We start from the raw sequence: 23,238 nt of genomic DNA, 5'->3' as shown, positions 1-23,238 counted from the left end.
CAGAAGTGCATCGCCATGGCAACCAAGCAAGCAACCGCGGCGCCAACACGCTCGCATCTCTCCCTCAAGGGCAGCACGGCGATCGTGCACGAGTTCTTCTCTTACTCGCTGCAGTCTATCCTCTACCAGCGTGAACTGTACCCGCCGGAAGACTTCAAGGCGGTCAAGAAGTATGGCCTGCAGATCCTCGTCGCCACGGATGAGGAACTGCAGGAGTACCTCGAGAAGAGCATGGCGCAGATCAAGCAGTGGCTCGAGCAGGGCTCCATCGAGCGGCTCGTCGTCGCAATCATTGAGAAGGGGAGCGGGGAAGTACGAGAGCGGTGGCAGTTCGATGTGCAGGTGACGGCAAAGGGCACAGACGAGGCGCAGGATGGGAAAGAGAATGTCAAGTAAGTCTTGCATCGCCTCCCGTCACATTTCTGCTGGTGCCGATTCGACTGACGCCATGTATTACTCCTTTAACAGCCCTGTAGCGTCATCAGCACCAGTAACAACAAAAGGGAAAAAGGAAGGAAAGCAAAAAACAGACGCAGACGTACGCGCAGAGATCGCAGCCATTATCAAGCAAATCACAGCGAGCTGCACGTTTTTGCCGCTACTAGATGAGGAGTGTGCGTACAAATCCTCTGAGTGCAACGCCCCTCGTCTTCATTGGGGCCCAATGCGCGCCAACAACATAGTTTCAGCGACTGATTTGTTCCTTACTCTGTTTTGCTATCGCAGGCGCCTTCCAGATCCTCGCATACACAAAAAGCACAGCACCCGTCCCAGACGAGTGGGTCATCTCTTCTCCGCAGCTGATCGACGAGAAGAAGGCAGAGCAAGTACGACTCCGATCCTTTAGCACCGCCGTACACCGTGTTGAGGCAATGGTCGCATATAGACGCGATGTAGAGGATGAAGATGGGGAGTGACGACGCGCTGGCGGTCATGGACGAGCGCACTGCCGCGTCCACTTCCATCTCACAGGGCGGCACCCGAGGTGCTTCATCGTTGTACTATAGCCAGTATGTCAGGTCGAATTTTGGACTACATTATCCTTGTCCTTGCCAGCCGCGTGTGCTAATCACACGAAGGATGCGTGAAGGGGCAACAATGCCAAGTGGAATGGCGGCTGAAGCTCACGAGCTGCTGACAAAGTTCTTCGTCTTGATGGCGCTCTTGCTCGCCTTTCTGAGCGCGCGCTTCTTCTCACGCTCCAGCAATTCGCGCTCGGACATGCCGCTGACAGCAGTAGCAGCGTCGTCGCCTGTTTTCTTTGCCGCCTGTCCAGGCATGAGCCCTGCCTCGCTGGCAGCGGCGTCCGCCTCCTTCTGCGTGGCCTCTGCGTCTGCGGCGAGTGCAGCAATCCTTCTATGCTCGCCCAGCACGAGCGGCGCTCCTCCTGCGAGGCTGACGCCTGCACATGACGACTGCGCGGCGGCGGCTTTTGCAGCGGCCGCTTCGGCGGCTATCTGTGCCTTCTTCGCGGCGGCCTCTTTGGCCTTCTGCGCGGCCCGGCGCTCCTTCATGATACGCTTCTCGGCGACGCGCGCTTCACCTTTGGACATTCCAGCCGTCTCGGCTGCAATGCTTGCCTCGGATGTGTCGGTGCTGAACGAGGAAGAGGAGATGATGTCCCACAGCCAGGCGGGGTAGTGCGAATCCGGTCGCGCGACGGGCTCCGGCCGGTCCTTGTAGATTGACAGGCCGTGCAGGATCGTCCCAGCTGGCGCGGATGATGTGTCATTGGATGCATCGTAGGCTTTCAGTAGAAAGATTATGGGTAGCGACAATATGGACAAGGGGATTGTGCAGCATGAGCGTCAGGGAACGAGTAGCCCACTTGAAGATTACAGGGCGGGTAGGAGGCATCGGGTACTCACTGACGTCGCTCTGAGCAGCCGGCTTGCGCACCACTGGTGCAGCAGCCTCATCTGCACCGCTCGCAGGAGCGGCTTTCCCCTTGCCCGCTTTCCCTCCAGCAACTGCCTTGGCTGGCGTGGGCGTTGTGGTTGAAAATGGGGCAGAGATGGATGAGGAAGTTGGGCTGCAGCAGCATGTCGGCAGCGGCGCCGCTGTGGCGGGCAGTCGCAGCGACCGGCTTGTGCCGCTCCGCAGAAGGGCAAGTGTTATCCGTGAGGTGCTGGCCATATTTGCGACTGTATGTGCAAGTCTTTGCCGGGGCGTCAGGCGTACGTTGCCATGGAGACTACCTAGAGAAGAACGAAAAGTCCCCCCCTCCCCCCAGAGAGGGGGCGGAACCCACAAAGGGACGAAAAAAGAAAGGACCCGGGACACGTAGCACATGCTCACGTTGATGGAGTTCAACACCATCGTTTGGTAGTCATTGTTGGGCAGGACTCTCTCGAACGTGACTGAGGCCCGGCTACTGGCCTCACGAGAGTACTGCCGTTCAGCAAGACGGGCATGGATATCAGGGAGTGTCGTGAAATGCTCGGTGATTTACTAGCATGCTTCTGCCTGGTTTGCCAGCCGACGAGGAGCGGCCATTGCAGCTCGTCCGCGACGGGTGAGTGATCCCCGGGCTTGGCCAAATCTATTCCTCTCAAAGATCAGAATATCACACCAAGAGCGATCTGTGATCAAAGAGCGATGAAGAATCTAAAAGGAGCAGGAGCCGAAGAAACCCGTCATTCATGACAGACTGGCTCGTTTCCAGGGGCCAACCCAGGCAAGATCAGTTCCAGTGGGGAAAGGGTCGCGGACGGTGAAGGTGGCATCCATTTTCAGCGGGCAAGGCACTGAGTAGATCAAGGACGAGCTTTTGGCCGAGGAAATTGGTTGCACATGACATCTACAAGACGGTTCGGGCTACACTGAGGCCGAGCTGAGCGACTGGTCCGTCGATTCGGGCTCGAACCTGATCCCTTATGCGCTAGCTCGAACAGTGTGACGCGAACCATCGCACGGCGGGCTTGTAGGCCTAGTGTCAAACGCAGAATATTCTCCTAGCAGTAGGAGTGCTTTCCATGAAGATGGAAGTACTTCCTCGCCTCCGACCCGCCCAAATGCAAAGGGGTTGGGCTTCAGTGTACCGGCCGCGTTGGTTCCGGACACCGCCTGCCTTACCTTTGCGCACACGAGTTCAAAGGAAGCGCCAAAGGAGTTGCGAACGCTCTCACGAAGTGGAAATGCGGCGTGACCGAAATTACAGCAGAACGAGGATGGAAATACATTGTCAATTGTTGCTCGTGTAAATGGATCCACGTCCGCTCATCTCTTTCATTGTCGCGTCGAACAGTCGCTGCGAGCGATGTTTTTACGGAAGTGCAGCTCGATCGGACATGGTAGAGGCCACGCCAGCCTCCACTTGGAAAAGGCAATTCGCCCTTCGTGAAGATACTGACCAATTTTCCAAGCCTGGGGAAAATAGCTTACCAACTGTTCGAGCCGGTATCAGAGCAGATGGCGCCGTTCTCGTGCACCCGTCGCCAAATGGCGCCACAGATTGCAGAGCGACTTTGCTGAATGCTCTGGGGTCATCTTCCCTAAAAGTGCCTGCGCTCGGCGTATGCTCGCGGCGGAAGAGACGCGGCAGCCGCAAGGTCGGCCGTGTTTGCCTCCGCTGGAAGATGGTCCGCTGACTCCAGTTGCACGGCCGGTGGCGACGCTCTCATCGGGCCAGAGTGGTGTCATCAGTAGCAAGACGGTCCTTTCTGACGAGACCTAGGCAAATGAGCAAGGCAAAGGCGCGGATAGAGTCGGGCGAGAGACTGAATAACGCCAGTGTCACTCAGTCGGAAGGTTCAGCATCAGCCGCAACAGCAGAAGCTGCTACAGAGAGTAGGCGGAGCGCACGCAGGCCAATGCAAAGGACCCGTTCGGGGCACTCGGGTTCAAATGACTGAGTCGATCAAGCGGGTCGCATAATAGTTTGACGGTGGGTCGCCGGTGTAATCAATCTTGCCGCGTCTTACACCTGGTGTCACAGCGAATCTGGAGAGCAAGCGGCACTCATTGCTCCGAGTCTTCCCCAGCTGCAAACCGCCGAGCCAGAGGCTGCCGTCCAGCCGGATGCACATCTGCCGCAGGCAGACCGTGCACGAGCTGAAGATTGGGTTCCTCCTGTGATCCCCAAGGCAATGTCCAAGTTCAAGTCGCTCGCGGATGAATTTGCGCGGATCGAAGCGCGTATATCCAAGAATAGGGATCAAATTTCATCCGCTAAAAGCAATAGTTCGGCGACGCTGCAGCATTCGCCTACTCCACCCCCTTTGTTCGCCGGCATGCGTTTCGTGCTGCTAGGCAATTACAACGAGTCGATGTTCAACTGAGTCATCAAGGCTGTTCAGCACGGTGGTAGGTTATATGATTCGGTTGACTCGCTTTTTGCGCACAGTGCCACCGGGTCCTGAGGCGCAGATGGAAGTGCAGAGGCGAAAGCGCACGGGGAGGCGCAGGCGGGCAACGCCGCCAACACATCTTGTCATGTCGTCCAGCGGCATGAGGTGCTGTGACAAGTTGTGCATGAATTCGCTGCAGAGATTGTTGTCGCACATGATTGCTATCAGGTATGACTGGCTGAGCGACTGCACACAGGCGAGCGAGTTGTAGCTGAGCGTATGCCCAATGGTAGGGGTTCCGTGGTCCTGACGTTGCCCCAATTTGGCCAGGCGACGCGCATCCTCCTCGAGCCGGGCAGCCGCCTTCCAGCCCGAAAGCACCTCGTCGGTCCTGTTGGAGAAGACAATGCCGAGTAACCTTGACACGCATCACTAAGGGACGCCAGCGAATCACTTGTGCTTCGTGCTCTAGCCATATCTTACAGCGCCGAGAAATGTAAGCGAAATACAATTTGCAAATGGGTGAAGGCCGCTGGGCTTCGACTGTGCTCGACATGGAGTCACGTCTACAAGGATGACGTCAGAAAATGGAAAAGACTGTGTGTTTTGAAGGTTCGAAAGATTTCTTGATGACGGAGGATGCCGAAATGGACCAGGGAATGATGTTGAATGCTCATGTGGCAGTGCTTGTATGTGTAGGGTATACTGTTGAGAGTTGTGAGGTGCACTTATGCGCAGTGCGGGCCGAGGGATGCCGACAGCATCGCTAAACCAGGGGCAGGAGGTTCCGAGCCTATGTGGAGGTCTATCCCGCAAGCAGAGCCTGGAGGCCCTTATACCTCGACCTGGGTGAACACCATCAAGGATCAGCAAAAACAATAAGAGTGAATGAGACTACCCTTCAGCCCTCACGTAAATTAGCAGAGGCTCTCCCCCGCCCTTGATCTCTGGGATGGTGCACTTGAGATCGAAAGCTTTCGCGAGGATGATCTTGAAGATGGTCTGAATATGGATGGCATGACTGGTTGAGCTAAAGATGAGCGGAGCCGTCATGGCCCTTGCAAATCTCTTCGCTTGCCTCGCGATCTCCTCCTGCTCGTCTTTTGGCAGGGTGCAGTAGACATCATATTTGGTTCCGACAAGCAAGGGGATGGCGGTTTTGTTGAACCCGCGCGCCTGCCGGTACCACTCTTTGATGCTGTTCAGTGTCGACTTGCGGCCGAGGTCGAACATGAAGAGGATTGCAACAGCATCATTGCAGACAAGTGGTAGCATATTGACGAATTCTCGTGCGCCGCCCTATAGAGCGAGCGAGCGAGCAATCAATTGATCAAATGGAAAATGTCAGGTGTGGTCTTGAAGAACGCAGCTATGATTTGCGCCTCACCAAGTCCCACAGTGAAAAGCATACGTTGGTATTCCGAATCGAGATTGTCTTTTCCATGAAGTTGACACCTGCAGAGAAAGGAAGAGTAGTTATGTGAGTGAGCGAGGAGGTATGAAAGGTGAGCAAACAAGCAAGGGGCCGACCTCACCCAATGTCTAAAGCAGGCGGATTTCCAAGTGCCGAAGCATGCATATCCAAGCTTTCAGCGCAAGGAAACAAAGAGATCTTTGACCGGAAAGCGCAGACGCACCTGGATGTAGTCTTCGTCAAAATGGCCCTCAGTGTACCGCACCATCAGACTAGTCTTGCCGATCTGCGCGTCGCCTACGATACCGACCTTAAGGATGACACTGTGCGCAAGGGAGCACTGGCGTAAGTGATCACTGCCATACCAACTGGGGAGGCCAAGAAGAATGGGAACTCACGTGTTCTTCTCTGCGCTCTCGTTCGAGTTACTGTCCATAGACTGAGTGGATGAAGCCGACATGTTGGGCAGGCTGTCCGCGACTTCCTCCCGCGCAACTATTGGCCCTGAATGTCGAAACACTCGATCCTGCTGAAATTACAGCGAGAAAAGCAGAGGGATTCCCGTCCCGTCTACACTGGCCTCGACTGTTCGGATCTGCTACCACCTGCGCCAAAGGTGAGGCGCTGAACGGGCAGCCATGCAGAGTGTCAACGGAGAAGGAGCAGGTTGCGGATGAGGCCGGCTGCTTTAGGAGCTCGTGGGCCGAGGAGCGAGCTCTGGCTTGGCGTCGAATCGCTTAGCAGTCTTCCTACAGGATTCTTGAAGAAGAGCACGCTACACTATCATGCACTCCGCTGGCGCTGATGGCTGGCTTGTTGATGGGCCTGAGATAGGTGCAGTCTTTGTTCTCCCCGTCGAACAGGTGTCTCACATACGGAGTGCGGAGAGAAGCATCACAGACAGCGCGAGGTCAACGCGTGGCCGTAGGTGAGACCGAGGATCGGCGGAACCCTAATCACACTCTCAGAGTCAACCCTTTGGCTTCTTAATCAACCCAATGGCGCTCACGTAGAAGGACCAAAACCGTGCGGAGAAGTGAAACGAGCGGAAGACTCATCGAGGTCATTCTACCCGCGTATGAAGATGAGCGAGCAGGCTGTGCAGGGTGCGAACTTGACAGGCGACACATGGGGGGTTCTGATGTTTGTTTCCGTGGGTTTGGTTGTCGGTTTCCTTCACACTACCCCGTCAACATGGACCATGTGCCGGTTGAGGTCAACAAAGTTTTGATGTACGAAACCATCAGATTAGATGATTTGGCATTCACATACCGTCTTTAAATTTCAACATAGCCGCCTCGCAGGACGGGAAAGAATCGTTGGTGCGCAATTAGTCGCGAACCGCTCATTGGAGATGGTTTCTTAGGATTGGATTATATTCACCTCTTAAATGGCTTCGATGTATTCATGGGTCGTTAGTTTAGGGGCATAATGCCATTTTAGGGCATGTCGAGATTCGTCTTACAGCTTAGATGATGGAGGTCGTGGGTTCGAGTCCCACACGACCCCACTTTTTTGCTCTCCGTCTCTTTTCACATGGAGACGTGCTACCAATGAGACGAATTGTGGCAATCAGCCTCATTTTGTTTACATCTTTGATGAAGGCTTCGATGTCCAGGCCCGCATCCGTCACCGTACGCACTTGATATCGATCTCAACACTGCGGCTTGGGGCGTGCGTGTATAATCACCCCCTATACGTCTGTAGGCGACCACAAGGACAACCCCTCTTTGAGATTTCCGACGTTACTGTATATCATGTCTGAAGACGCTCTTTCAACAACTTCTCTGCAATCAAGGCACGTGCTTCAGGACAGCCCTGCAACGGTATCACCACATGTTGCCCCCGTCAGCTCGACGGGGCCCCGCCCAGAGACGTTGATAGCTGCGCAGGATCTGATGTTCAAACTGACGAGTCAAAGCGACCGACATGATGCTTCCTTTCTGGGGGAAAGTGACGACCACAGGCAACGCGGCGGCCGACGGCATCAAGAGCTCACGGCCACCAACCTTCAAGCGATCCCGAACGCCGACGAGCTCGCGCCGGGTATTCGACTAGGCCCTCAGGGCAACGAGGCTTTCATCCACCATCCGCACGATGCTGACCGGGGGGAGGACGATTCACGTGACCACACCCATGCTAGGACCCATAACGACCGACGTGCGCAGACGGATGGGCCTTTAAGCGAGTCTTGCATGCACTCTGAGAATGTTGATGCGGAACAAGGGGACGATATAGACGACCGCGGCCGAAGAGCCAGCATCTTGACGAGCAGCTCGGACGCCCACCTTGCCGGCGAAGGGGTGCGGAGCGGTCCGCCGAGTCAGTTGGGTAGCATCGGCCCCAGTGCGAGCCTTCGCGCTACTGGCGGCGCAGCAGGGCAGACGAGTGGCAGAAAGTACAATGTTGCTTTCAGTAACACTGTGGGGCACTTTGGAAGTCGTGGAGAGCCAGTAGGTGGGTACATGGCTCTGTTTCGTCGCTCAACCCAGCCCCACTCATGATAGCCGTCCCTACATACAGCTGGGGTGCCACCGGAGCTGGACCCTCGTGCGTCCAACTTTCGTCCTCCCTCGCCGTCTGCAGCATCCATATACTCCGTCAGCGTGCAGGCACCCGTCTCCCCGCAGGCAGTTGAACAGGAAGCCGATGACTACACCTCGCACCATCCGGGACATGGGCACGACGAGCATTCTTTGGTCAGCAGCATGGGACTCGGCGACTTTGATCACAGCGAGCTCAGTCTGTCCTCCGTCAGCTCTATGGAAATGCCAAGCGTCGACACGCTGGCGGGCGGCGATGGCGTGCCTACGCGCAGGATTACCGTGGCTAGCATCACACACAGTCCTTTCGCTACATCTTCTTACTCGATCGCCTCTGTCGCCGGCTCCTCGTACCCTCCGACACCAGGGAGCACATCCGGAGTGCCATCAGGTATCCCCAACTCAACGCTCGATCAGATCCGCGCCAACCCACGAGGGCTCGTCTTTTCCCCATCCGCCGGGGCGGTGCCTATCGGTGGAGGGCTTTTCACTGCTGCCGCCGGCGGCAGCGGTAGGACCGACATTACCTGCAGTCCTTCCGTCGCAGCGACGGCCGGCAGCGAGTATCCCGCATCGAGCTATTCGGGTTCCTTCCCTGCGTCCTCGCGGCCGCCGTCAATTCGCGACGAGACCGCCAGTCCGCCGCTGAGTGCGGGAGGCAGTCTGACTACGAACCCAGGCGAATCCCAGCGTGATGGCCTGAAAATCGCTTCCGGCAGAGCTTACCGAGTCGCATACAGCGTGAGCAACAATTCCTCATCGGCGCTGTCGGCGTCATCGGATGCCATTGACGAAGATGACGGCAGCCCGTCGGGTGGGCGTGCGACAAGCTTTGCTGGGACCAGCGTCGGTGCGGCAAGCAGCAGCTCGGCGGGGCTCGCTCGATATGGAGGTGTGGGAATGGGTGCATTTGCTGGCCTTGGACCAAGTGCATTGAGCTCGAGCAGCTTCACCATCCCATCCATCGCCCCAAGCGAAGCCGGCAGCGGAGCCGACGAGAGCGATCTGGCATTGCCTCCGCCCGGTCAAGACTCGGTGGACGGGGATGATGCTGCCGATGCATCGATGCGCACTGCACCAGAGATTCTCGAAGAGGGTGTCACTCAGGGAGGTATGCCGGGCACGAGCGTCAATGTCCAAGCCCCTTCGCATCCCTCGTTTACGGCCACTGGTCCGGCATCGAGACACCGGCAACACTATCAGCAATCCCAGCAGTTACCGCTCTCTTTTGGCCCCGGCCTTGCTGCCTTTCGCTCATTGATGGCGAACGCGGCAGGCGCGCCTAGCCGTGCAGCCTCGACGGCCGCCACGGCGGGCACGTCTTCGCCGACTCGCAGTGTCATCTCCACAGGATCTGCCTCAGGCGACGGACCACAGCACTCGTCCGGCCACGGCAGACGTGACGGACCCATCGCTGTTGAGACCGTCGGGAGCACTGCCGTGCAGAGCGAGGGTGGCACTCCGCCTAGTAGTGTAGCAGGCGGCCTGAGCAGCCGGCGAATACGTCGGCAGCTGAGCTCCAGCACGCATCAGCAGCAGCAGCAACAACAACGGTCACATGGCCCACCCACGACCGAGATGGAAGCCTTGGGTCTTCATCAAACTTCTAAGCCGCCTTCCACGTCTGGGTCTATCGGCGAGGAAGGTTCCACAGCACAGGCTATGCCTGCTTTGCCGCAGGGTACTGTTTACGAGCCGGGAACTGCGTTCTAACAACAGTGTACTTCATCGCCCCCTACGCAGTTTGCGTAATATGATCAAATCGTCGCACCATTTGTGACGTGAATAGCGTTTATCTGACAGCCTGTGTGAAGATAGAATACAGAACGTTGTGAGGGTGAGTATAATATTGGGGTATTGGAAAATGTGTGATCGCCACAGTCTTGGGTTTGACAACCAGTCACTTAAAAAGACTAGTCTTAAGGCAACGCGGCAAGTTTCTTCATCTCTGAGTTGGTAAAGGCAGTGACGGAGCGGCCTTCGAACGGGTTGAAGCCTTTGCCCTGTGGTGCGCTCCCAAGGTCATGTTGTTTGACGCTTTCTGCACCGATACGCGAAGCATTCAGCATGGACTTGGCAACGTCTTTGACGTCCATGCCGGCATTGTCGGTGATACGATTTAGGATGCCCTTGACGAACACTTCCGCGACCCGTTCCATAAGCCGCTCTTGTTCGCGCTGAGGGTTCTGCAGCATGCCCGGACGGAAGAGGAAGGTCTGGGGGTACGACAGGTTGGCCAGACCTTCTTCGGTGAGGCCTTTTGATCTGGGTCAAGTGAGCGAGGGAGGGTCAGACGACGAGAGCGATTAGCAAGCGTGCAGATACCCAACTGCCACTCACTTGGGGTAGAGAAAAGGTGAAGAGGACGTGCTACCGGCTGACGAGCAGTACAAGAGCTGCTGCCCCGTCTTCGAAGTTTCCAATGCCGCCTTAGCAGCCGCAAGAACATACTCCCTGTCGATACGCTCAAATTTGGCCGCACTGCCAGCCTGTGCGCGAGTCGTACCGAGCGTGATGAATATACTGTCGGCGCCAACTTCACTAAGCTTCTTGGATTCTTCCCCATCACTGTTGTTTTGTGCTTCCTCGTACAGCTTCTCAAAGTCTAGTGTGTGTTCGGTGAGCTTGCTGTGGGTGACGCCAGTGGGACGACGGCCGAACGCATGCACAGAGGTGTACGTTTGGGCATCGAGGAGAGCAGCCAGGAGTTGCTTGCCCACCGCTCCAGTCGCTCCAATACTGCCAACCGACAATCAGAGAACCAGTCCAGACGCACGTTAGCTCTTGCTACAAGCTCTAAGTGGCGTTGGAGCCAAAATAAATAAAAGATATTCACATGATAGCACTCATTCCGGATGGAGAGCCCGCTCGTTCAGACATGACGGTGCCTTGAAAGCAGAGGTTTGGGATGAGGAAGGGGTGAGTCGAAATGTTTGTTTCTGCCGCTCTTTAGGTGTGGGTGGTTTGAAGAGCTCGTTGTTTTGCTGTTGAAATCAAGGTCAAGGGGGTTCTGCTAGAGATGTGAGGCTATTTGGAGCTCAACGAGGCGATGAAGACGAGTGCATACATTCGGTAAGTGTGTCATGGTGTGAACGTGACGTGTGGCGTTGCTTGCGGGATCACCAAAACCTTGTTGAGGCTGACGACCGAGCTGGGTATAATAGAAACTTTCCGCTTCCTCTCTTCCTTGCACTTGCAAACACCTTAAGGTACCCCTTGAGGGACAGGCAGCTGCCATCTAGAATCTGCGCAATCAGCATGCCCGTTCCATCTGACCGACCGCGAAATTCCCAGCGAGGGGCCGGGGCGCCAGCTTCGACTCGCTTGCCAGGCGCAGCCGCTTCATTGCGGGTCCAGCTCTCACCACAAGAATTATTATCCGAGCGACAGCAAAGCCAGCTGCCAGCACAGCCATCCCGACAGCATGGAAGATCGCAAAACGGCTCCATGGTGATTGCAGCGACTCGAAACGCCGCGAGACAGAAGGGAGGCAAGAGCGCAGAAGAGATGATGCGAGAGTGGCAGCTTAGCCGGGCATCTATGAAAAGAACTAGCTCAAACGGAGCTTCGACTTCAGCTTCTGGCAGTGTCGGCTCGTCTGATGCGCAGCTTCTGGCGACCAGCATCTTGGCGCAGCAGAAGCGCAAAGCAATCATCCTGCAAAGGCAAGAGCTGCTCATCTCGCGCAACGTAAATACGCAGGTACTAAAGCGAGCAGTGAGTGTTGCTTAAGTGAGACGACGGATTTGTGGCCATGACTCACTGTGATGCAATTTTTGTATACAGCTCACATACCTCGGCCCCTCTTCATGGATTCAAGTGTTGCACGAACGCCACTTGGCTGCATCCTGCGGCTATCCTACGTGTCCGAATAAGCCAGCCTTGCCTGAAATCTCACAGCGCAATTCTCCGCTCCCCGCAGACAAACCGCGCTATCGCATTTCCTTGCGCGAACGCAGCATCAAGCGCAACACAGACGACGATCCCGGGGGGCGCAATGCATTCTGCTCGGACGAGTGCTGGAAAAGGGCCGAGTGGGTGCGCAGGTGGGTGCTGAGTGACGACCTCGCTGCAAGCACCAGCAAGGGAAAAGCCAAGGAGCGCGATGCAAACTCTTTCAGAGGCGAAGACCGAACGGTGCTCGAAAGTGGAAGATTTGAGAAGCGGTGGACAGAAGAGCAATGGCATGAAATTGAGCTCCTGGAAGACATGGACGTTGGCCAATTGAATATACTCATGGGTGAGGGGGACGAGGAGGATGAAGGCAGGAGCGATGTTGGGGCTCTAATGGGGAGCCTTTTAAATGGGCACTATACAAAGCCGAGCGCATCCGAGACAGCAGCTATGATAGACTCGCTTGTTATTCATGAGCGGTCTCCGGGGAAGCCGCCAGAGCGTGCGGGTGCACCAGCACCGTCACCAGTATCGCATGCGAGCATAAGTCATGGTGGCAGCGCCAAGCCTACGACAAAAACGCCCTCGAAGTGGACGACAGATGCGCCTTCACTCCAGTCGCCGCACACTCAGGTTCGTGGCGGCATAGGGCTCAATGATCTCATGGGCGGCTACGTCGGTACTTCAACGTCTAGTTCACTCGTACGGGACATCCAAGCTATAAGTCGGCGCGGGCAAGCCCTTGCAAACGCTACTTCTAAAGCGTCACACGGACAGCTGCAATACGAAAGCGACATGGATGGCAGTGACGACAACGGAGTTCCGGATGAAGCGGAGCAGGGGCTGGATGAAGCAAAGGAACGAGAGAGGGCGGAGATTGCACGGCTGATGGATGAGGCCCTGGGCATCCGTGACGCAGAGCGCGACAGTGGGGTGTTGAATGGGGATATAGGGCTGGCGGAGCTCAGAAACGAGTGGAAATGGCGGTCATGACCATGCACCACTCCTTTGTATTGTAGTCCAGACATATTTCTCAAGCGCACTTGGTGTGCTCAACCATCGGAAACGGTCACAAAGCGCAGAGAGAGATACCATTATTCTCAAATGCCGCCCGACTTCTACACTGAGTCTGAGCCAGTTAGATGATGCCACTCTTTCTCAACATGTCCTTCGGCACGTCGATACCGGCCGCCAACAGCTTGCGACGCCGCTTTGCAAGCGCCTCTTTCCGCACGCGCTTTTTCTGCTGGTTGCGGGATTCTTGCGGTAGTTGAAGCCGCTGATCGGTGTATCGTGACCTTTGCGCAGCACGAATGGCAGATGCGGAGGCAGTATATGTCGGGCCTTCCGTAGACTCTGGTTTGTGCACTGCTATTGGAACGCCGTCGTCTATGCTTTCTTCAGCGAGGTCGGCGGCTGGCGTGACGCATGGCAGTCGCGCATCTGCGCGACACTGTGACCCAATCTTATCATTCACAATCGCCTGCAACTGCTTCTGCCTCTCAACTTGGTCCTGCATAGTTTGTTGAGCATAATCCGGCACCGTATCCCACACCTCGCAGTCCAACTCTCCACATCCCAGTTTGCCGTGCCTCCAGCGCTCAAGGAAGAATTGCGCTGCGGCGTCCAAATCCGCTTCGCCGCCTTTTCGAAGCGTTCCTGGAGCACGATGTGCCAGGGCAACGAGCAGCTCGGTGATGTTGTCTGTCGGGCCGTTCAGCTGGGGCTGCGAGGGGGAGGTGTTGGAAGCTGAAGCGGAGGGTAAAGGAAGGCCGGTCAGATACGCCGGTTTCGGCTCTTGCCCCTTTTCTCCCCCTTCTTCAACCCAAGCACGCCATGCAGTGTACCATCGCCGATTGAGCCTCCAAAGAATATAGTCAGCAAGCTGCAGCGGATCAAAGAGACTTGCTTTGATCCCCGCCGTGCAAGCCAGTTTGAATCCTTTCTCCACGCCCTCAGGCCCTGCGCCGAGGTACGGGAGCATGATGCCAGGCGTGTCGTACACGTATATCGGCGGAGTCTGCGATGCACTGCGCAACGATGATGCCGACAGCGGAGCTGTGAGAGCGGTGATACCTTCCCGGCCGCCCACTGTCGCGCCTGCAGCGGTGGCCGTCGGGCTGCGCGTGATGCGAACGCTGCCTGTCAGCTTGCGTGTGAACCCTGGCTCTGGCGCTGTCCCGAACGCCTTGCGCCCGCCAACGCCGACGCGGCGCAGTGCGTTAAGCAACGACGACTTGCCGACGTTCGGCATGCCCAGGATGATCAAGCGTACGCCAGAGGTGGGCGTTGGCGTGTGCCGAAAGGCGCCAGAAAGCGTCGAGCGTGCTCGGCCTTTTGCACTAGATGAAGAGAAAGAGGAATGGGAAGAATCGGAGATGGAGGCGAGATGCCTGGCTTTTGCTAAGATAAAGCGTTGCATTTCCGCTGCGATCAGCCGAGTGCGAGGCTTAGCAGCCAGGGTTCAACTGGACTCACCGTGTACCAATGCAAGCAGCTTTTTGATATCGCGATCATTTCGGGTATCGACGAAAAGCATGTCACAACTTTTGGGATTATGCGGGTCGTTCGCATCTGCAGCTGCGCTAGAGGGCTTGGCGAATGCGTTCGATATGGCTCGCTGTATGCGCTTGTCTACAAGGTCTGCCTTGGTGTAGACGACGAGTCTTGCGCCTACCGGCCCTGGACCTGCTTCCCTTCCCACTTTCCTTCGCGTCTGCTTGGACTGTCTGCTGGCTCCACGCAGTAGCGTCTCGAAGAAGCCGTTGATGCTGCTGAGAGGCAGGCGCGCATCTCGCACCTCGACCACAATCGGCAAGCTGCCAGTCTGCGCTCGTACCTGCCGCAAGAGTGCAGGCAGCGACCGTGCTGCACGAGCCATGTGTCCGGCATACCAGGATGGTGTTTGTGATGGGAAGGAAAATAAAGATCGAGGCTCGATGGGTGGCGATGAACGCCTTCCTCCTTGCTCTTTCACTCGACCTAGCGACGATTCCAACGGGGAAGACAAGACAGGTGTGGTATCAACGGCGCTGGCCGCTGTGCTATATCTACGAGCTGATTGGAAGTGGGCTGCCGAATCTCCTGCCCTTGCCCTAACGGGAGCGACGAAAGTGCTGACAGCCTTCGAACGTCCCTTGAAGCCGGTCCTGCAGCCTGAGCTTGGCGGAAACAAGCGCACCTGGGCGGCGACGCGCAACGGTGCAACATTGGCAACGCAGCAGCAATGCATGCAGCACAGCCGGCATGGAATGGGCCATCGCAATCCGGGCATGATGCATGGATGCCTTGGAGCGAGTAGCTACACAACCCCAAGTGGCCTGCAGGTGCTGAACGATACCTCAACGCCCACGGGCGAGTCGATGGTTTCGAGAGCTGTTTGACGTGCACTTGGAACATTCATTACATTGCAAGCAAGTTCAGATTCGGTGCAACTCTGGGTGTGCTATTGCAGGGGATCAACACAAAATGCTACGCAAACCCACACATTTTCCAAACAGCTTGGCACGAAGCGAGGGAACAACGATGGAATGGTGCAACATGAAATTGAAATTGAAAATGCACCAGCGTGGACTAAAGCGCACGTGAGCTCCGTCCAAATGGGACACACGGGACGGCGCCCAGGGTCCTCAGCTCGATCTCGGTTATCGAAGTAGCAAATTGAATCGACACTCTTCCGGGGTGCTCTTTGATTGTCTGCCTCTTCATATACTGGAAAGTAAGCAAGGACCATATCATGGTAGGACAGGGCTGGACTGTCAACCATGTACCACCATGCTGCTCTACCGTGACTTCACGGTCCAAATGAAAAAGTACAAGGCACAGCGTTCAACGACAGACCGACAAAGCACCGTGCTGCTCCGCTTCCTCGACGGGCGGGCTGAGCGCCTAGCGCCGTAATGAGAACAAAGCACAGGCTGCAATCATGACGCAGTCTGGAGCTCTTATGGTACTACCAGAAGGACCTGTACCTGTCACAATGCTGGGGAAAAGTCGGATATTTTCGAAGATAATCTGCAGGAGCTTGGCAGCGAGACAGCGGCATAAGTGTCATCTGTTGAGGTCTCGCTGATTACCTTTATTTAGCGGCAAGGTGCTAATCAAACGACACCCATCGACATTTAGTAGATGCTGATGAACAGACAAACAATGCTAATCAATTTGGTGACGCAGCAGCAAGGGCATGGACAGGCGCACGCACGGTGCTAACCAGTCCTCTCTAAATCCTCGACGAGTTCCAGCGCGCTCACAGAGACAGGACGGTGAGCTCTTGAAGGGCAGCCGGAAAATTGCACAAGGTTGGCAAAGATCCAGTGAACGGCCTACAATCACACCTGCTGGCGCACCTGAGCATGTCCGTACGAGAGGGCTTGATGCAATTAGTGGGCCAAATGACTTTCGAAATTATTGGCGCAAGAGCTGCAGGCATCAGAGTCGTGGAACAATTATCACATCTTTCGTTGAACCTTCGGCCAATCGCTTCTTACGGTCGCAGAGCTCAGTATCGTGCCGTCGCAAAGCATGGCTTGGGGGTGATCTTCTAAACTCTTGGGGACAACTACTTCAGCACGGAGCACTTAGGTCAGAGATACGCAACAGCACCGCGTGTCAAAGCCTTCGGCATGTTCATCTTAGAAGCCTTCCAATTTCTTCTTGAAGACGGCACCCCAGAACACCCGGGAGATCCCCGATATGGCGAGCAGATCGGCGGAGGGGGCAGACTCAAATGGCACCGTGGCTCGCTTTTGGGCAGGGAGCGCAAGACCTCCAGTGTACAGAGTGCCGGAAGCAGCGCGATCAGGTGCGGATCACTTTCTGGACAGAGACTGCCGTGAATTCGTGGGCCTAGATACATTGGGTGAATGCGATGACCTGCGTGTAACTACTAGTTATGCGATGTGAGAAAGGGTTGCTCACACAAGGAGTGCTACGCACGTGAAACAATGATATTGGTTGATGGAAGCGGAAGCTGTTCCGAATTTGCTACACTGGCCGCTGCGGCCGAACACATCGACACGACCGCTCCTGGCGACGACCGACAGTCGGCCGGTGACACCATACGCCATGGCCAGCGCACGAACCTGGTGTGCTGCCGACCTTTAGCCCTTCAGAGACACATGGCATGACGGATCAACTGACACCAAGGTTCCTAAGGATCGAGCCAGGTCGACTCAGGATAATACCTCACCGTGGAACGGCCTGGAAAACCGAATACCAAGGCAGGCTTGAGACGTAGTTGAATGGCCTGATTCTCACAGCGTAACTTTTGACAAGAATATCCATTACCGTTGAATACAGGTTCAAAGCCTGCAAAGGCGATGGTGTAAACGACGATCAGAAACATGTGAAAGGTCTCAAGCTGTTGATCAGGTTCGCTGTATGACTAGAAATAATTCATCACATCAGGCGCGGATAAGGTCATATTGCCCATGTACGTCAATGAAGAGTTTATTGATTGCTATTGTGATAGATTTGTCAGCCAAATGTCCATTTACTGTGAAACTATGCATGGATCTCGCCTGAGAAGATGCCAGAGACGGTAGAGGGAGGAGCGAAGATTGGGGGGGGGGCAGGGCGCCAGGCTTAGGAGGAATCGCGCGCACGAAGCGTTCAAGTTGCAGGATGGGGTTAGGGTGGATGTACTCATCCACTGGGCTTAAGACTTGGTGGAAGACTAATACATCTGGTCTTGCAGGCTATCCTTTCGCAGAGGACCTTCCAATCCTGTTGTCCTCTAACGGATTTGCTGTGGGCAGCACAAGAGCCTAGCGCTGCGCAGCTTTGGCTCTTTCTCGTCCCAGCCGCCTTGCACGCCGTACTTGACCCCGTAGAGGCATCTCTCAATGAAATAGGGACTGCAACTCTGATGTTAGTTGCAGCGATGGACAGAACACTTTCAGCAGATCAAGTCCTCTCATAGTAGCAATACACGGACAGTATAAATATGTGTGTCTGCGAGATCGAGAAGTACACAATCATATCAAGGAGCATCGAACTTACGGAACGTAAAAATGCTGAACGCAACTGAATGCAACTGAAAGCAAAGACAAGAAAGCGAAGAGCTGAAACTTGCATGCGCGGCACAAATGGCGAAGGATCGAAAAAAACATCCAGGAAAGGCCAGGTTAAGGTAATCGCTGCTGCTACCGTTGGTGTGGATGTTCTTGTTATTGCTGCTGCTGCTGATGATGATGTTGTTGCTGCTGCTGTTTGGCTTGTGACGATTCGCGGACTCGCTGAATCTCATCCTTGAGCCGCTTGTTGAGCATCTGCATCTGGCGCAGCTCGACCATCCACGAATTTTGCTGATTCGATAGGAACTCGGAGAAGATCGAGGAGTGAAATGCGCCGTGCGGGTCCGTCTCGCCGTCCGGACACCGGTACACCGTGTTCGGCTGCATGATTGTATCTGCCGGTGTGGGGATGGTGTGAACCCAGCGTGTGCGACTGTCGTCATCTTTCCGCATGAGCTCCTGCTGTGAGCTGTCCTGCGGCATGCCGTCGCCGCTGGGGGAGTAGAACTTGCTGATAACGTCTTGCCCCTCTGCAAGCACTCCCGGGCGGGTGAAGTAGCGCAGGACCACCGGGTTGGGCGACTGGAGCGCCTCGAGGTAACTGCGCCACGACTCGGGCGCGACGTAGGCTTGCGCAGAGTGCCCGATCATGCCCGCAAATTCGTCAGTGTGGCCCACGCGCGTGGGAACGTTGTGCAGGATGATGCCGTCGCGCGAGATGCGCGACCAGCGGCCAGACTGCGCAGCGTCGTTATCCGTGTTGAGGAAACCGGACGAGACGTGGTAAATGCTGCGCGCCCTCCCAGCGAGGACGAGGTAGCGCCGGCTGCGCCGCGTGTCGCGCTGGATGTGGCCGACATTGTCGATCCATCTATACGCGCCAGAGGACGTGATCATGCGCAGAGGGAAGCGCGAGACGTTTGAGCTTTCCATCAATGACTTCGGCGGCCCGACTTCCAGAGGTGCAGCGGTGTCTTCCGTTGCGATGGTGCTCGCACCTGCGCCAACAGCACTAGTGTCGGTGCTTGCACCTAAAGCGCGGGTGTTTGCATCGCTGTTCCACTTTGCCCCGCGCTTGTCCTTGTCCTTATCCTTGTCCGCCGGCCCGCCCTTCTGCGCACGAAAAACGTCCTTGAGGTCTCGGAAGACCTGGACGGTGTCGGCGGGGTGCAACAGATGACTGAGCGACTTGCCGACCAGGTCGTGCGCCTTGTACCCTAGGAACGCCGTGATGGACGGCGAGACGTAGGCAATGTCGAGGCTAGTTGACAGGGCCCAGATCAGGTCGGAGCTGTTGTTGAGGATGATCTCGGGCCACTTGTCATCATCTGCCGCCGAATCCGCCGCCTTCTTCTTCATCTCCGGCGCATCCGTGTCGCCGCCGTCAGTGACGTCCATTGCCTCCACGCCTACATCCTCCTTCAAGATCGCCGCGATGACCTTTGCGTCGGTCACCTTACGCCTTCGCTCCTCTGGGGAGATGCTGGCGCCCTCGACAGTCCTGTGCGCCTCGTGATCAATGACTTTGGTGTAGTCGACGACGTAGCTGCTGTTCTCCATGTGGCGCATGACGGCGCCGGGCTGTTTGGCAAGGTCGACCTGGAAGCCGACAAGGTGCGTGATGCTTCCGCAGTCATATAAATCAATCGGGACGATCGTGACGAGGTTGATGAACGCATTGCCGCCCTTTCGGTAGTTGAGGAAGCTCGCCTGGGACTCCTTGCGCCGCTCGATGTGGCGCTTTAGGTGCGCGACGGCGCCCTGGTCGGTGAACATGCGCGGCGCGCCCTTGTCCACTTTTCCGTCGGGCGACTGCAGGAAGCGGCAGTTGCGCTGCAGGATCTCGGCGGAGCTGTAGCCTGTGAGCTCAAGGAAAGACTCGGAGCAGTATACGATCGGGTCGTCGCGCTGCGCACAGTCGGAGATGGTGAACGAGCACGTGTGGTCGACGGGGCCAAGGTGCAACTGCGCGTCCGGGCGGAACATAACTTTGAGCAGCGCTAGCTTCCAGTTGACCTGCGATCTATCAGGCAGGGGCGGCGCATGCAGCGGGGGCTCCGCGGATGGGATCGGCAACTTGGGTGTCGGCGGCGAAGGAAGCCCGGCTGCGTGCGTCTGTGCATGTGCCTGTGCCTGTGCCCGTGCCTGTGCTTGCACTGCTGCTGCGGCAGCGGCAGCCTCTGCCTCCTCTCGATCCCGCTCCTGCTGCTTGCGCTGCGCCTGCTGCTGCGCTTTTGTCCGCCGCCGCCGCTGTTGCAGGGACATCCTGGCAGCACCAAACCCGCCTCCTCCTGCGTTTGTACTTCCACTTGCGCCCGTACCTGCGCTTGAAGCGGCACCGGCCGCCGAAGATGACGCGTGCCCACTCGTGGAGCTAGCGACGTCTGCAGAGCCCCTGTTGCGCATACTGCTGCCACTGCTGCTCGTGACCCTCTTGCGCGTGCGCAAGACGTTGCACTGCTCGTGCGCCTGCGTCTGCTGCTGCTGACCATCCGCTGTCGACAGCGGGTGCAGTTGGATCTGCCTGGGTATCGGCATCTCCATCTGCACCGGCACTGGCATGTGCAACTGCATCGGCGTCAACATCGACAATGACATAGTCCCTGCCTGCTGCGCAGTCGCACCAACTAGGTTGGAGAGGAGATGCTGGTGCCGTTGCAACGCGGCGCGGCGGTACGACTCATCGCTATTGTACATCCGCTGCTGCCGCCGCTGTTGCTGTCCGTCGTCAGGCTCGAAGAGCCGCTGCTGCTCGCGCTCGAGCTGCTGCTGGTACGGAGCTTTGTGCGGCTGCTGCTGATGCGCACCCTGCTTGTTCGCACGCGCGACCGCGGCCATCGCATCGTGCACCGAGCCTGATCCTGTTTCCGCTGCGGCTGGTGGGGCGAATTGCTCCGCATCCACATTTGCAGATGTCGATGTCATTGACCCTGATGGTGATGGTGAAGTTGCCGATGAGGTCGGCGCCATAGCGGCGTCACTAGCAGGTGGACCTATTCCTCTTCCGCTCCCATTCCCACTCCCATTCCCAGTCCCACCGCCGCCACTTCCGGCACTCGCACCTTGGGCATGCGCCTGAATGCTGAAGTCGTCGACAAAGGGGGAGAAAGTACCGAAGGCGGCGCGTGTGGGGCCTAAGCTGCTGCTGCTGCTGCTGGTGCCACCGCCGGTGCTGAACGTTGAGTCGGTCTGCGAGGGGTTTCTGTTCATTTCGATGTCCATGCGCATGCCCATACCCATGCCCAAACCCGTACTCGTGCCTATATCAATGCCTACGCCCAACGGCATGCCCATGGCATCCATCGGCAGGCCGGACATGTTGCCCATATCGAAGGCGTGCATCGAGCCGACGTCGCCGCCGCCGGTGTCGGTACCCATGGCAATATCAACCAGCATGCGGATGTCCATTTCTATATCCATATCCATATCCATGCCCATGTTCATCATGCTCATGCTCGCTCCGCCGCTGCCGCCGCCACGAGGGTCGTCGGCGCTGTTGTCGCTACTGCAGCTGTTGGCGAGCAGGGCTGACACATCGCGGGTGAATACGCCTACGGGTCCGGGTGTCGGCAACAGTGCGGCGTGCAGGGCTTGCTGCTGCCGGCCATTGCTGCTGCCGCAGCTGCGAGCACCTACAGCGGAGGCAGAGTTGGCCTGGTCCGGATCAGCACCGTTAGCGGTACCTATCCTTGAGGTCGCGCCGCCGCTACTACTACTACGGGCGCTACTGTTGGTGCTAACAGCACACAGCTCGGAGCCCTCGGGAGTGCGCAGGAACTGGCCAATGTCAAAGCTGGAGCTCGGTTCGTCCCTACCCCCACGAGGACCAGTAGCCGCGGTGGCAAACGGCGGCACGAGGCAGCGGCGGCGCTCGGATAGACTCTCCACCGACGCTGCCATCACCGTAGCGTCATATTTTTCGTCTCCTTGATTTTCGTTTCGTGCAGTCATTTCATCTGTGTGAGCTCTGAACGGTCAAGAGAGGAAAGAGGCGGAAGGGCCTGCATGTCAGTACATACTTTACTCTGCTCTGCTCGCTTGCTCGCTCTCATGTGGCGCATGTGGCGCAGCGGCGTGGGGTCTGGCTTGCTCTCTGCCTGCAGGAATGGCAACTTACGATCAGATGGGGATGCTGTGCTGTGTTCACCGCGGCCACCGCCGCCGCTACCGTTGTAGTCGGCTCGCCAAGGCCCGATAGGTGCATGTGCAACGTGAGCGTAGCGAGCAGCTTCGCCGCCGTCGGCGCGCCGGTTCTTGAAGGTAGGAGGAGGTTAATCGGGGGAAAATCTAGCGTCGGAGCGCATGGGGCGCACGACGGATGCGGGTACATTCCATCACGAGCGAGCGGCCGGCTGGAGATGGAACTCATCCATGAGGGAGGTGGCTGCGGATGGATGGATGTGTGCGTGAGGGTTATATCGGTATCAGCATTGCCTCCGCCGTATGGTGGCGGGTATGCAGCAACCCTAACCCCCTTGTACTCTGCACACTGTAGTCCGGGGAATCCCGCCATCGCCACCCAAGCAATTTAAAATGGGCCCGGAAACAATGGGCCGCTGCCGGAAATCCCGGAAACCCCGGAGGCACTGTCGCTTCTGAGTCCCTTTCCCCGCAATCTTGCAGGACTCGGGTAGGGGTAGGAAAGTCACCAGGGTTGGGCCCCAGGCGTAGCTGTTCCGGGGGTTTCCAGGACCCGGAAACTGCGTTTCTTGGCTCAAGAAATGCCCAGATCCATGCTCTGGATGGATTGTAGGTGTAGATCGGATAGATTTTCCATTCATCTTCAGCTCCTTACTAGCAAGTAGGGTGGTTATATGGCGTCTTTCCGGGGATTATCAGAGCTCAATTTAGAGCAGCCGCTTCTTTGGGAGGACTTTGAGGCGGTTTCTAAGAAGTTTTTGTTTCCGGGACCCAAGCTGACTTGAGTGCGTTCAGAGAATAAGTCATTTTTCGGGACAGAGTGCTGTTAGGTTCCAGGGAAAAGGTGTTAAGAAGTGACCTAGGGTCTGATTTCCCGGGGTTACGGCAGAGGCGCACCCAATTTACGGGCCAAACCCTAGAATGCACGACAATTTCGGACATAG

At 56.8% G+C, this 23,238-nt stretch overlaps 11 protein-coding genes and 1 non-coding gene across 12 annotated transcripts; 5 read left to right on the top strand and 7 right to left on the bottom strand.

Moving 5' to 3' along the window:
- Window positions 1-15: 15 nt before the first annotated feature.
- K437DRAFT_268767 (DNA-binding protein) lies at window positions 16-917 on the top strand (the record flags this gene model as incomplete). Its single annotated transcript, XM_013387338.1, has 3 exons — window positions 16-392; window positions 469-614; window positions 727-917. The coding sequence occupies 3 exons, from the start codon at window positions 16-18 to the stop codon at window positions 915-917; spliced, it is 714 nt and encodes a 237-aa protein (XP_013242792.1).
- A 207-nt stretch (window positions 918-1,124) lies between these two features.
- K437DRAFT_224920 (uncharacterized protein) lies at window positions 1,125-1,724 on the bottom strand (the record flags this gene model as incomplete). The annotated part of the gene is made up of 1 exon (XM_013387337.1): window positions 1,125-1,724. A coding segment is annotated over one exon (600 nt), but the record flags the coding sequence as incomplete, so codon positions are not given.
- On the bottom strand, window positions 1,685-2,761 carry K437DRAFT_137747 (uncharacterized protein). Its single transcript, XM_013387336.1, has one exon. It carries the CDS (start codon window positions 2,317-2,319, stop codon window positions 1,729-1,731), a length of 591 nt encoding a protein of 196 aa, XP_013242790.1. The 5' UTR covers window positions 2,320-2,761; the 3' UTR covers window positions 1,685-1,728.
- A 1,395-nt stretch (window positions 2,762-4,156) lies between these two features.
- K437DRAFT_137744 (uncharacterized protein) lies at window positions 4,157-4,983 on the bottom strand. The gene has a single exon (XM_013387335.1). It carries the CDS (start codon window positions 4,843-4,845, stop codon window positions 4,285-4,287), a length of 561 nt encoding a protein of 186 aa, XP_013242789.1. The 5' UTR covers window positions 4,846-4,983; the 3' UTR covers window positions 4,157-4,284.
- On the bottom strand, window positions 4,984-6,426 carry K437DRAFT_137743 (TEM1-GTP-binding protein of the ras superfamily). Its single transcript, XM_013387334.1, has 6 exons — window positions 6,102-6,426; window positions 5,927-6,026; window positions 5,825-5,831; window positions 5,677-5,744; window positions 5,202-5,588; window positions 4,984-5,134 (listed from the first exon to the last, which is right to left on the bottom strand). The coding sequence occupies exons 1-6, from the start codon at window positions 6,161-6,163 to the stop codon at window positions 5,123-5,125; spliced, it is 636 nt and encodes a 211-aa protein (XP_013242788.1). The 5' UTR covers window positions 6,164-6,426; the 3' UTR covers window positions 4,984-5,122.
- Window positions 6,427-7,112: 686 nt separating this feature from the next.
- K437DRAFT_t31 lies at window positions 7,113-7,212 on the top strand. Its single transcript has one exon. It is a non-coding gene; the product is annotated as a tRNA-Pro (tRNA).
- Window positions 7,213-7,274: 62 nt separating this feature from the next.
- K437DRAFT_257032 (uncharacterized protein) lies at window positions 7,275-10,019 on the top strand. The gene is made up of 2 exons (XM_013387333.1): window positions 7,275-8,160; window positions 8,227-10,019. Exons 1-2 carry the CDS (start codon window positions 7,461-7,463, stop codon window positions 9,957-9,959), a joined length of 2,433 nt encoding a protein of 810 aa, XP_013242787.1. The 5' UTR covers window positions 7,275-7,460; the 3' UTR covers window positions 9,960-10,019.
- K437DRAFT_236506 (uncharacterized protein) lies at window positions 10,000-11,321 on the bottom strand. The gene is made up of 3 exons (XM_013387332.1): window positions 11,083-11,321; window positions 10,587-10,985; window positions 10,000-10,511 (listed from the first exon to the last, which is right to left on the bottom strand). The coding sequence occupies exons 1-3, from the start codon at window positions 11,124-11,126 to the stop codon at window positions 10,166-10,168; spliced, it is 789 nt and encodes a 262-aa protein (XP_013242786.1). The 5' UTR covers window positions 11,127-11,321; the 3' UTR covers window positions 10,000-10,165.
- Window positions 11,322-11,735: 414 nt separating this feature from the next.
- K437DRAFT_137715 (uncharacterized protein) lies at window positions 11,736-13,211 on the top strand. Its single transcript, XM_013387331.1, has 3 exons — window positions 11,736-11,963; window positions 12,033-12,065; window positions 12,169-13,211. The coding sequence occupies exons 2-3, from the start codon at window positions 12,056-12,058 to the stop codon at window positions 13,131-13,133; spliced, it is 975 nt and encodes a 324-aa protein (XP_013242785.1). The 5' UTR covers window positions 11,736-11,963; window positions 12,033-12,055; the 3' UTR covers window positions 13,134-13,211.
- Window positions 13,212-13,217: 6 nt separating this feature from the next.
- K437DRAFT_257029 (uncharacterized protein) lies at window positions 13,218-15,476 on the bottom strand. The gene is made up of 2 exons (XM_013387330.1): window positions 14,619-15,476; window positions 13,218-14,543 (listed from the first exon to the last, which is right to left on the bottom strand). The coding sequence occupies exons 1-2, from the start codon at window positions 15,019-15,021 to the stop codon at window positions 13,279-13,281; spliced, it is 1,668 nt and encodes a 555-aa protein (XP_013242784.1). The 5' UTR covers window positions 15,022-15,476; the 3' UTR covers window positions 13,218-13,278.
- A 706-nt stretch (window positions 15,477-16,182) lies between these two features.
- On the top strand, window positions 16,183-17,139 carry K437DRAFT_137687 (uncharacterized protein). Its single transcript, XM_013387329.1, has 2 exons — window positions 16,183-16,721; window positions 16,800-17,139. The coding sequence occupies exons 1-2, from the start codon at window positions 16,324-16,326 to the stop codon at window positions 16,987-16,989; spliced, it is 588 nt and encodes a 195-aa protein (XP_013242783.1). The 5' UTR covers window positions 16,183-16,323; the 3' UTR covers window positions 16,990-17,139.
- Window positions 17,140-17,895: 756 nt separating this feature from the next.
- On the bottom strand, window positions 17,896-22,525 carry K437DRAFT_137654 (uncharacterized protein). The gene is made up of 2 exons (XM_013387328.1): window positions 22,272-22,525; window positions 17,896-22,121 (listed from the first exon to the last, which is right to left on the bottom strand). Exon 2 carries the CDS (start codon window positions 22,103-22,105, stop codon window positions 18,308-18,310), a length of 3,798 nt encoding a protein of 1,265 aa, XP_013242782.1. The 5' UTR covers window positions 22,106-22,121; window positions 22,272-22,525; the 3' UTR covers window positions 17,896-18,307.
- Window positions 22,526-23,238: the final 713 nt, after the last annotated feature.

This window comes from Tilletiaria anomala (genome assembly GCF_000711695.1).
Source record: "Tilletiaria anomala UBC 951 chromosome Unknown K437scaffold_51, whole genome shotgun sequence".
NCBI lineage: Eukaryota > Fungi > Basidiomycota > Exobasidiomycetes > Georgefischeriales > Tilletiariaceae > Tilletiaria > Tilletiaria anomala.
Note: the sequence above shows the minus strand (reverse complement) of the source record. Positions and strands in the feature narration are given on the sequence as shown.